The sequence below is a fragment of the Ornithorhynchus anatinus genome, chromosome 3, assembly GCF_004115215.2.
Source record: "Ornithorhynchus anatinus isolate Pmale09 chromosome 3, mOrnAna1.pri.v4, whole genome shotgun sequence".
In the NCBI taxonomy this organism is placed as follows: domain Eukaryota; kingdom Metazoa; phylum Chordata; class Mammalia; order Monotremata; family Ornithorhynchidae; genus Ornithorhynchus; species Ornithorhynchus anatinus.
In genome coordinates, this window is record NC_041730.1 from 62,489,558 (window position 1) to 62,502,282 (window position 12,725).

General features: G+C 44.9%; 1 protein-coding gene across 3 annotated transcripts in view; it reads right to left on the reverse strand.

Annotated features, from left to right (window-relative positions):
• PIAS2 (protein inhibitor of activated STAT 2) overlaps nucleotides 1–12,725 on the reverse strand; it is a 55,036-nt gene that overhangs the window by 41,386 nt on the left and 925 nt on the right. For all 3 annotated transcript variants that reach the window (XM_029059823.2, XM_029059821.1, XM_029059820.1), the window contains exon 2: nucleotides 4,540–5,014. In XM_029059823.2, coding sequence (XP_028915656.1) covers nucleotides 4,540–5,014 — 475 coding nt within the window. The remainder of the gene's footprint in view (nucleotides 1–4,539; nucleotides 5,015–12,725) is intronic.

Below are 12,725 nucleotides of genomic sequence, written 5' to 3' on the forward strand. Positions count from 1 at the left end.
CTGTTAAAGATATACTGAAAACAAAAAAGCAGTATTATTTCCCAACTGCAAAAGCTTCATTTTTAAGCAGTTACTATTCTGCAGTTGTTCCCAGATGACTATAATGCGATACGATTGCACAATAATTAAAAGGTGAACTTCTTGATGCACTGTCTCATTTTTTGTTTTCAATTAGTGATTTCACTGAGGAAAAACAGGATAAGAGGAAGAAGGTAATACAGAAATATTTCCTAAAGGGCTGCAGTTTTTATCTATTTAAATAATGATACGCTATCAACTCTATCTCACAAGTCCTTATCCTTGACATGATCCTCAACTCACCTCTCTCATGCAACCCACAAATGCAATCTGTCACGAAATCCTGTCAGTTCTACCTACACAACTTCACTAAAATCGGCCCTCTCTCCACCCAATACCACTGACTGATGCAAACTGCTATTACGCTGATCCGAACACTTGTCGTATCCCACCTTGACTACGCCATGAGCCTCCTTGCTGACCTCCCCTGCCTCCTGTCTCTCCCCACTCCAGAGTCCATATTTCACTTTGCTGCCTGGATCATTGTTCTAAAAGAAGTTCCGTCCACGTCTCCCCACTGCTGAAGAACCTCCAGTGATTGCCCACTCAACTCATCAAACAGAAACTTCTTACCATTCACTGGCTTTAAAACCCTGAATCAGCTGGGGCACACCCACCTTACCTCACTTATTTCCCTCTTACAACCCGGTCTGCACACTTTGCTCCTGTAATGCCAATTTACTCACTGTACCTCATTCTCGTCTATCGCACCGCCAACCCCGGCCTTCTCCCTCTGACCAGGAGCTCCCTCCCCCGCCATATATGACAGACCACCGCTCTCCCAACCCGCACAGCCGTATTAAAGCCATATCTCCTCCAAGATCTTCCCCAAATCTCTCACGCATCTGCATCACCTCTGCACTTGGATCTGTACCCTTTAAGAACTTTATATTTACCCCACAGCATTTCTATACATAGCTATAATTTATTTATATTAATAGCTGTCTCTCCTTCTAGACTGTAAGCTTCTTGTGGGCAGGGAATCTGCTTATTGCAGGGTATTCTTCCGAACGCTTAGTGCAGTGATCTACACATAGTAAGTGCTCAATATAAGGCACTGATTAACTGAAAAATTAATTCATATGCTTCAATTCAAAATATCTGTAAAATTTCCCAGTTTGTCAGGGGCTTGGTGGTCAATGAGAAACATGACTGTCATTTTTAACCTAAGGTGAATAATCCAATATATACTTGCCCCTGGTCTGGTTAACTCTATAATGAAATAAATACATTTAATATGCCAACTGCACCAAGTATCAATAGTAATAGCATTTATTGCACACCCAATTGAGCTCATATTTCTAAGCTCTTGGGAAGTACGAAACAAGCAAATGACACTCTCCCAGCCCATAAAGAAGGCTATATAATGGGGAGCCAGACATAAATGTACTTATCAACAGAGTAATCAGAACTAACCGAATGTACAACTGAATACACATATATACAACATCTATACGAAAGGCTATATAATGGGGGACATAAATGTACTTATCAACAGAGTAATCGGAAGAACTGACGGAAGGTACACTCGAATAAACATATATACGACATCTATTCGAAAGTGCAAATAAATTCATACGTGCCAAAGACGGCTGATGGATTTATAGGACTTGGAATGCCTGGAATCACTTGGGGGAAGGTAAGTTGTACTCTCCCAAGAACTCTGTACAACGTTCTGCCCAAGGTAAGTGCTCAGTAAACATGGCAGTTGATTGAGGTGGGCCTTCAGGAGGGTTTTGAATATGAGGACTAGTGCAATCTGTCAGGTTTGAGGAATAAGGACGTACCAAGCCAGGAGAATGGAGTGAGAGGACAGAGGCGGTAGAGTCAAGAGTGAGCACAAAAGTATATTGCCTTTCATATCTAACACGAGATGCAATAGGGATTCCATGTCACAAGCCCACGGGAGTGGGCAGGGCAGCACAAAAGGTTACCATTCATCTGTCCTCACTTTTGCCAAAATATCAAGTCATGCCAGGATGAATCAATATTATTCTCTACCATCCCTTTGGGGGCCCGTCATCTTCCACTCTGCTTAGAACCCAACATGAACTATTCTCCCGGAGACCCCTGAAATTCACCTGGTACATCTTCAATTCCACTCACTCTATTTACATTTATAGAAATGAACACTTTATGTAAATAGGAAAAGCCATATAAACGTCTTCCACCTATAGAGGACCTGCAGGAACTTTTCAATACAATGTCTTCCAGAAAGGAACTGGCGGAGTATAAAACAAAAACAATAATGGCGAGGAACAAAACATGAGCAGTGCTATCATCCTACACCAAATGAGGAAAAAAATGAATTCAGGAATGCAGTCTGATATAGATTTAAACAAATAGATAAATGACAATTATCAGTATGCACCAAAGAGAGGATGTCATGATTTTATATACACAAACCTCCTTTTCCTGCAGTACACTGACCAATTTTGCAATTTAAAAAAGAAAAGGTAATTGTTAAGCACTTACTATGTACCAGGCACTGTACTAAACACTGGGGTAGATGCACGATTCAGAGAAGCAGCATGGCCTAGTAGAGAGAGAACAGGCCTGGGAGTCACAAGGATTTGGGTTCTAATCCCACTCCACCACTTGTCTGCTGAGTAACGATGGACAAATCACTCAACCTCTCTGTGACTCAGTTACCTCATCTATAAAATGGGCATTAAGACTGTGAATCCTATATGGAATAGGGTCAAGTCACTCAACTTCTCTGTGACTCAGTTACCTCATCTGTAAAATGGGCATTAACACTGTGAATCCTATATGGAATAGGGACTGCGTCCAACCCGAATAACTTGTATTTACCCCAGCACTTAGTACGGTACCTGGCACATAGTAAGCCCTTAATAAATACTATTTTTAAAAAAATGATAATCAGGTTGGCCACAGCCCCTGTCATACATGGAGCTCATGGTCTTAATCCCCATTTTAGAGATGAGTAAGTGAGGCGCAGGAATGAAGGGACTTGACCAAGGTGACAGAGCAGACAAGTGGCAGAGCCTAGAATAGAAGACAGGCCCCATGACTCAACCCATGCTTTTTCCACTTGGCAGCGTGGCTTCTGTGCACTTGAAGTCCATTTTTCTCTAATATGGGAGTTGTGTTTCTGAACGTACTCATGTCTTGCAGATGCCTGCCAGGTTCAGTCGTGAAACCGTGTCTTCTGACACGATACTGAAATACATTCTGACCTAATTCCTCAACAGCGTTCTTTGGGACTGTCTACCAACTTTATTTTACTGTATGCTGGTAAGTGCTTCGGACCAAGCTCTGCACATGGTAAGCGCTCAATAAATACCATTGATTGACTGAAAACATTTTAACCAACCGCACATCTGGGGAGCCTGATCAACCCAGTAAGTCCATGGACAAGCCCAAGATGGAACCTGTTCTCCCACTGTGAATGCTCAAAAAAGTGCCTATAATAATGAAGGTATTTGTTAAGCACCTTGGCTATCTGTTATAGCCATTTATTATATGCCATTTTAAGCACTGGGCACTGTTCTAAGTGCTGGGCAATGTTCTGGCCTCCTCTTTCGGTAAGCACCGAAAGCCCTCCTATGAGGTCCTTCTAAATAAATTCTTCCTTATAAAATGAATCAAAAAACAAAAAGAACCCACCAAATTCAGTGTGAATCACTCCTGACACAGAGAAAAAGCATGCCCTAAAACTTAAAAAGCTTCCACTTCAGTGGAAACAAAACCAGTTTCTTTCAAACAAGTCTCCTGCATGTTTCAAAACAGGAAAAGTCCCTGGCACTAACAATAATCCATCGCCATACGTATACATACGTAGAGAGATTACACTGCCTTCAGAACATACCAATAACAAGTTTACCCAAAACCTATATTCCGAAGCTTGAGAGGTCCACAAAATCGCAATTTATCTATAATCTAAAAGGCCTAGAACTGCATTATGTCAAAAGGATGTCATCACGCAGATTTCAACATGGTTTATTATTACTCCCCTCCTCGTATTCAACAATTACTTCCAAACCCCTTCAAAGCCTTATTGAAGGCACATCTCCTCCAAGAGGCCTCCTTAAGTCCTCTTTTTCTTTTCTTCCACTCCCTTCTGCTTCGCCCCGACTCGTTCCCTTTATCCATCCCCCCCCTCCTACTCCCACAACACTTGGGTACCTATCCCTAATTTATTTATTTACAACAATGTGTGTCCCCCTCTAGACTGTGAGATCGTTGTGGGCGGGGAATGTGTCTGTTATAGTGTAATCTCCCAGGCGATTAGTAGAGTGCTGTGCACACAGTAAGCGCTCAATAAATACGATTGACTGATTCATCACGGGTGATTATTAAACCTGCATCAATCCCAACAGCCACAATGCCTCAGTTTTACTTTTCTACCATAGCTGCGTGTCATTTAGCCGCGACTCCCAGCTTCCCATCCCGCTGACGTCCTCTCTGGACGAAGCCTCGTTTCTCTTCAACGCTTACCTAAACTCGTGGGCTTGATGAGAACGTCAAGGACGTCGTAAAAAGGCAGGCTCTTCAGCTGAACGTCGGGGTGGACCGGGGGGATCGGGGGAGACGGCTGCTGCATCTCAAAAGTAGGTTTAGTCTCTTGGAGGAGCACGGAACCAACGGGAGAGGAAGGGGACTGGGGGGTTACCGAAGTCGAAGGCAACGAGTGGATCCCGGCGACCGCCAAGTCGGGTTCTCCAGGGGACGAACTGCTGTCCAGATTGAAGACCGACGGCTTTATGGTCGATAGATCGGACAGGCCTTCGATCGTCCGCGGGTACCTCCGCCGATAGAGTTCTCGGATTTTGATCTGCACTGCTGGGCTGCAGCCGCTCTTCAGTAAGTGCAACGCCCTCATTAGGAGGTCATGCTTGCGTCCGCTTTTGTTACGTCCAGCAAAGCCCAACAAGACTTGGAGCTCAGAGACCCGAAAACTGGACACCATATTCTGAAATGGAGAAAAAAAATTCAGAAGTCAAACCCAAGAGGCACGCCCGTTCGCAAAAGACTCATCTTCGTTCTGAGGCTGGGCAATCTCCCGGCAGCGCGCAGTCGGCCGGTATCCCAACTCATTTCGAGAGACGACCCAAATTCGGTAAATGTTGCAACCGGGTATTGAGATGCTTTTAGGTCAGGCAGAAATAAACCCCCCCTTCCTCTCTCCCTGCCCCTTTGTCTCTCCTCCTCATATTCAGGTTACCCTGTGGCTTCAGCCTGCGGAGACTGGAAAGTCCAAAAATCAGCAAAAAGCCCCACGGAACTTCAAGTCTGAATTCTATTCTGCGCATTTCTGGGCAAATTCTGTAATAGAAGATTAAAAACACATTTCTTATCTTGTGTCTGGTCTGCTCCTCTTGTAGCTCCCCCCAGCACTTAGTACAGTGGGAGCCCCTGAACACGATCGCTTGGAACACAGTTAGGCTTGTCTAGTCCAGCTAAATGATTTTGGAATAAGGGTCTTATTCTTGGTAAATCCCAGCACTGAGGCCACACAAACATCAGGTGAAATCCTTAATAATGTCACCACACGAGCTCCTTGCACAGAGGGCAAATAAATCCACTGCTAAGTTCCTATGGCCAAAAAAAAAAATGTGTTGGGGCAACTGTAAATGTTTTCACAATATTTTCCTTCTAGGGAACGCTGATTATTTCAATGACTAATTACCCGGGCAGAGGATTATTCGGGGTCTTTTGCTGCGCCCTTTTGGTAATCTGCTTTTGGGCCAATTTATTGCTTATTTACCCCCTTCATCAAATGCTCTGAAGAGAAAGGTAGTTTCACCATCTTTCCCAGTTCAAGCAATTTGATGAGGAAAGATAATTTTAGTGGCTAAGATTGGGTTTTAGAATAATCTACAGATTCAATTTGGCCCTACTTCATTTCGTCCCTCTTCATCATAACCACAGATAATAAAGAGCTATTAGTTTTGAAATTCAAAACGCTTTCTTTAAAATAAATCCTTCCTGCACACATTACACAGAGTTACTCAATGTTAGGAGGCAAATGCTTTCTAACAAGATACTAAAACAACCATTTGAGGTCACGGTATTGTTTTTTTCCCCACAACCAGGAAAGAGATCACTAAGCCCTCATTTCCCCTATGCCCTCTGCCCTCTACATCACCCTTGGATTTCATTTTGTACCCTTTATTCGCCCCACACTCAGCCCACAACCCTTTAAAATATATTTGTAATTTAACATCTGTCTCCCCCTCTAGGATACGGAATGTGTCTACTAACTGCTATAATGAACTCTCCCAAGCACTTAGTACAGTGCTCTTAGCACAGTAAGAGCTCAATGATTGACTGAACAAGCGTTTTCAAGGATTAAATGCATCAGTGAGGCCAAAGACAGATTTTTTTTTTTTCGGGGGGAAGGGGCAATCATATGGAATGGAGTATCAGTCACATTCACGGCTTTTCTAACCCACCATAATTATAATAATAATAATGTTGGTATTTGTTAAACTATGTGCCGAGCACTGTTCTAAGCGCTGGGGTAGACATAGGGGAATCAGGTTGTCCCACGTGGGGCTCACAGTCTTAATCCCCATTTTACAGATGAGGGAACTGAGGCACAGAGAAGTTAAGTGACTTGCCCACAGTCACACAGCCGACAAGTGGCAGAGCTGGGATTCGAACTCATGAGCCCTGACTCCAAAGCCCGTGCTCTTTCCACTGAGCCACGCTGCTTCTCCAATTATAATAATGATGGTACTGCGCTTACTATGTGCAAAGCACTGGCCCTCACCCCCACAGTACCATCTTCATCTATCAATCAATGGTATTTACACTGGGCACTGAACTAAGTGCTTGGGAAAATCCAAAACAACAAAGTCGGTAGATGCCCCCATGCCTAATCAAAAGGATCTTATGAGGGACAGCTCTCTACAGCGAATCTATTTTAGTTGCTTTTGGAATGTTCTCTCCTGTACACACATAAAAAGTAACTGTTATGGTTCCTGGGTCTTTGCAGTCCAAAGAAATTAACACATGCCAAACACTAACCTCAATCTCACCAGGAGAAGCTACACAATGGCAAAAGCTTCATACTAAGCGGCCGCCTTAAAGACCACACAATCGCTGACACACTTCCCTTCACCTTCTCCAAGGATAACCAACCGTTCTAGTTGTTTTCCCTCGCCCACCCTACATTGGGACACTGCTTTAAAGCGCAGGAGCCTCTCTCTTCCTGAGACTCCATTACTAGGCTCAGCCTTAATCTAGAACACACTTCCCTACGGGACCAAACTACCAACTCTGCTCGTTTATGTCCTTTTATCCTACTCCTTGAAGCAACAGCCACATTCCTCGGTCACTTGATCCTTGAGACACAGAAATTTCCCTCTATATTACAAGAAGATGTACCTAACCGAAGGCAAGGCCATATCCATCATTTATTTCTCCCTCGATACCACCCCTAGTGAGAAGCTGCCATAACCTTCTCACGCCCACATGCCCACATTGGCTTTAAAAGCCCCCCACACCTCGGCCATCGCCTGGGTACCTAGATTGGGGCAAGTGTAATCTTAACTGCCTGCTAAGCCCTACTTGGGTATGGAAAGAAATTTGACTCTAGCAGGAGGCTAAACCCTAAAGGCTGCTCTAAATAAAGTCAAGTCGAATACGGCTTTTGGTTAATTTTTGAATTTTAAAAGTGAAAAAACATTCATAGCCCTAAGAATTTTCGGGACTTGTCCATTCTATAGTTTATCTCTTCAAATATAAACCCAAAATACTCCACCGACTAGAAAGCTTTTCGAGAACTTGATTTTCTGTTGTTCTCATATACACTTTCTAATTTTTCTACAATGTAAACCCATTTAAATCTAAAAAGAGGAAGCTGATACCGCAGGTTTTAAACCAGTTTCAAAATTGGAGCATGCTATTCGTTAACTGAATAGTGAGCACTAATTCCTCTGAGAATTACACAGAAAAATATTCAGCTCAGAGGTTACAGGACTCCAATTACACAAAGTTATGATGGTTCTGGTGAATCAGCCAGGATAGCCCGCAAGACAAAACTGAGAAAATGGTTTCTGTAACCCACACTGAGCTAGAAACCATTCACGGGCATTTTCTCTACCAATGAAGCTGCCTCGAACTTCATTTTGTAACTGAAAATGGAAAGAGTTGTTGACTAGCGGGCCACGCTGTACATCCTGAATCCCTCAATATTCCTGCCCCTTTCGATCACACTTAAAGCTCGGATTCAGCAAAGCAGCTAATACTAGCAGAAATCAACGATCTTCTCTTCCAATAAATGGAGAATGGCTTAAATTCCAGTGATCTGTTTCTCTTCATCAATCTTGGATACATTAGACCACCGGAGTTAGGTTGCTTGAAATCTCTGGTCCGAATAGGCGGAGTTAGGTTTGAGATTCTCTTTTCTCGTGGATTACGCTCTTTAAAATCAGCATAGCTCTTGTTTTTAGGGAGTTTAAAGTGCTTCGCCTTTTTGCCTCATTCATCTTCCTGACATCTCTGAAGTTTAGGAAGAGAGATGAAAGATGCTATTACTGCTACGAATTTCTACGTGAGGAAAAGGAAGAGAGAACTCAAATGACCTTTCCAAGGACAAGGCGCCAGTGGGAGACTCAGGTTTAAAGTCCGATGTCTTTCCCCAAGGCTATCCCACACTGGCCTCCTAGCACCGGGGGTTGAAACGGCCAAAGCAAGGGAACGACCGTTGGGGACACGCTTCAGTAGTGAAGGTTTCCGACAATGACCATCAAGGACATTTTGGACTGGAATCTGGAAATTAGTGGGCAAACCTAGAGGGCGGAGAATCAGTCAAAAGTATCTGAGTGCCCACCATGGGCATGGTGCTAGACTAAGGGCTTGGGAGGATAACAGGATTAGTAGACATGATCATCATCTATCCTCAAGAAGATTGTCTCTGGTGAAGGCAGTAACTAACTAGATGTCTACTCTGGCAACTGCCTGCTGGTCTACGTCGCTTCACCCAGCATCAGAACTACGCTGCGATCATTTTGGTCACAAATGGGTTTTGTACGTCAAATTCTAACAAATGGGCTGGACTCTTGCCTGCCTATACACTCGATGCATCTATTGCCTCAACAGAAAAAATGCCCGGCAGGAAAGAGAAAGAGTCACTGCACTAACCAATAGAATTATCATCAATGCCTCGGTGCGGGTTCTCGACCCTATAGTAGCAGTAATAATAATAATAATAATATTGATTACAACAGTTACCTGTTAACAGTGAGGGAGAGCCAAGGCAATCGGATCGGACAGTCCCTGCCCCATAAGGGGATCAGAGTCTAGCAAGAAGGGAGAATAATTTATTGGTGAGGAAACCGAGGCGCAGAAAAGTAAAGCGAGGTGCCCGAAGTTTCAAAGCAGGGAAGTGGCAGACCCGGGACTAGAACCTGGGTCTCTCGGCTCCCGGTTCTGTGACCTTTCCACCAGGCCACTTTGTCCCCTAAAGCCTTCATGACTTGATGGAGGTCTGTCAGTTGGTCATGATGGGAGACTCCATTCTCCAATGTTCATTTAATGGCACTTTTCCTGTTTAAAACCACACGGTTTCACTATCTTGACGCTACGTTCAACCTAACCTGCATAAGGCGAATTGGAACGATGAGCTATTTCCAGATCTACTTGCTGAAAGTAAAGGGTACGTTCCCCAGTGGTTTTTTACAGTACCCACTACCCACTCAACAGGCGCAAGATGAATATTTACGATATTCACGTCTCTGAATGTTAAAAAACTGGCTGAGGTTCAATCTTAAAACCAGATAAAGGTGACGCTGATGGGCAGGACCAGGTATCTGGACAACAATGGCCAGGATCATTTCAAATCATTCACGCGATGCTATCGACATCCCTTCTCTTCATAATGCTTAGGCCGTAATTCAACAGGCGAAGGGTTAAGACCCCGAAGTGGGGAGCTTAAGGTGTTCCCGGATCCCGAGGTATCTACTGGAGGTGAGCGTGCCTGTGTTCAACAGACAGAACACAGCTCACCACAATTCCGCCTGCCTCTGCAACATTCAGCGAACTGTTCTATACCAGGCTTCTATTCTAGAAGCTTCCCCAACTGCAGGATGCAGCCTGCTTTTGGACTCTGGTCATATGAAGCGTATTACACACCTGCTGCCTTCGGTTTTCTCCTGCAATTTAAAGGGATGGCGGCTCTCTAAGTGAAGCCTGATTCTGTCCGGTTCCTTTTTCGAACACCTTTCCCTTCCCTATACCCATCTAAGAGTGGAGCTTTTCTAAGCGGATCCTTCAGATAATTAAAGAAAGAAGGCTTTTCCCTAAAAAGAACCCGTCACTCCGAAATGCCTTTTCATCTTTGGGTGTCAAAGCCCCGTGGCTTGCGATCTAGGGGTGTGATGCACCAACTCCAGTTTCTTCCTCTTTCTGTCTAGAGGTGACAGAATAATGACATTGATAGAGGAAGAAGTTCTAGGTACAAAAAAAACCAAAACCAGTAAATGAATATTACGATTTTGTTCTGGTGCCTTGAGACCATGTACGACATTACGCATTTAAGAAAAATCCCAAATGAGGTTTCAAATCCAGTTTACGGAAAAATATTTTATTCATTAACAGGCAGGAGTGGAGTGAGGGAGAAAGAATAAATGTGTGCACCAGAAGTTGGGAGGGCCAAGGTGCACAAAAATAGGGAACAGAAGAGTACAACAAAAATAGGCTTTGCTTCAAAATCTAGACTTCAAGACTCCACAACCCTTTAAGTTTATCCACATTAATCATTTACTACGAATTAGCTGGAGCGTACCAACAGCAAACTGTTTACAGCTGTTTAATATGACATATGGGGATAAAAAGGACGCTGTATCATTTTATCTTTACTAGAGCATGAGAAATAAATCACTGCGGAGCAGCGGAGAAAAATGACATGTGTCGCGTGAGCTCCGGCAGTCTCTTTTCAGATCAAAACCATTAATACCTCATCATCTCGCTTAGCACGCAGATTTTCCGTACCATCAAAATCTGCATCTCATCCGTGAGTTTTCAAGACCATGTCCAAAAAGAACAAAGTCACAAGAGAGAGCCTTCCCTCCTTCCCCCAAAAATTAAAAAAAAAAAAAACAACCAATGACCCTAATTTTCCAAATTCTAAAGCTGCTATGGAGGCGAGTTACTGCAATTATTCCAACTCGAGGCTGACACTCATCATCTCTAACTTAAAATAACATTTAAAAAGCATCGGGGTTACCTCCCTCATTTGCATCCATTTTATCTTTCACCAGATATCCAACAGATCTGAAAATATAAATTAGGCCATTTATCACAATTTTGCCTTGGAAAGGCCCAATTCATATTCTCTAAGGGTGATAATCCTCTGGAAAATGAGAATTTCTGCTTGAATCCTTTCCGACGGCATCGGCGGTTAAGTTATAAGGGTGTTTCGGGGATGAGGAGAAAGCTTCCCTTCAGAATTTACCTCGATGGCCAACGACCCCACGGCCCCTTCTGACCTTCTCAAACCTCTCGCTGTAACAGGGCCTCAAGGTTACCCCTGGCAGGACCCACCGTTACCATTTCGGGGTACGCGAGGGGTGGGGGGATGTTCTCTTTCCTGAAGACTCTCCGGCTGGAATTTGCACATTTTAATTCTCCCAAAGCCCCTTTCACACGATCTCGTCTCGTCCCGCGGCCGACGGGAAACGCAAAGGCCCGGCGGCGGATGGGGAGTCCTGGGTTCCAATCCCAGGTCTGCCACCTGCCCCACGTGGGGCCTCGGGTGAGTCCCTCGATTCCTCTGGACCTCCGTCTCCTCATTTGTAAAAATGGGGAAGATACCCGTCCTCCCTCCTTCGACAGCGAGCCCCAAGCGGTCCTACGTCCGACGCGCCTTCCTCTACCCCGGCGCTCGGTTCGGTGACTGGCACAGTGTAGGTGCTTCACACACACCCCCACCACAGTTATCATCCCCATTTTACAGATGGGCAAACCGAGTGATGAAGGGACGGGCCCAGGTTAAAGCAGGCCGGCGGCCCTGTCGGGAGTAGGATAATAATAACGTTGGGATTTGTTAAGCGCTTACTATGTGCCGAGCACTGTTCTAAGCACTGGGGGAGATACAGGGTCATCAGGTTGTCCCACGTGAGGCTCCCAGTCTTCATCCCCATTTTACAGATGACGGAACTGACACAGAGAAGTGAAGCGACTTGCTCACAGTCACACAGCTGGCAAGTGGCGGAGCCAGGATGCCAACCTATGACCTCTGACTCCAAAGCCCGGGCTCTTTCCAGAGCCACGCTGCTGCCCAAGCTTTTTGGATCGATGCTCTAGTTTGCCCCATTCCTTCTTTTTGTCTCTCGGAGGCCTGAAAGTCAAGGGAAGAGTAGGCAGAAGGAGAGGCGAGAAAGAGAAGGCCCCGGGCATCCGCTTTGGCTAAAAAAAGAAACGACGGGTGAGACCGAGAGCATCCCTCTTCCTCCTCAACGCTGCCTTTGACTCCCTCCACGGGGTGCAGAAGGCCGAGAGGAATGTCATCCCACCTCCCCTCCCGGGCTGTCAGGGTGACCTCTCCCAGGCCCTCGGCCCAGCGCCCTGCACAAGGTAGGTGCTGCCCATATACGCCCAAAGACTGTAAGCCCATCGATTAGGCTGTAAGCCCGTCGATGGGCAGGGACTGTCTCTATCTGTTGCCGACCTGTCCA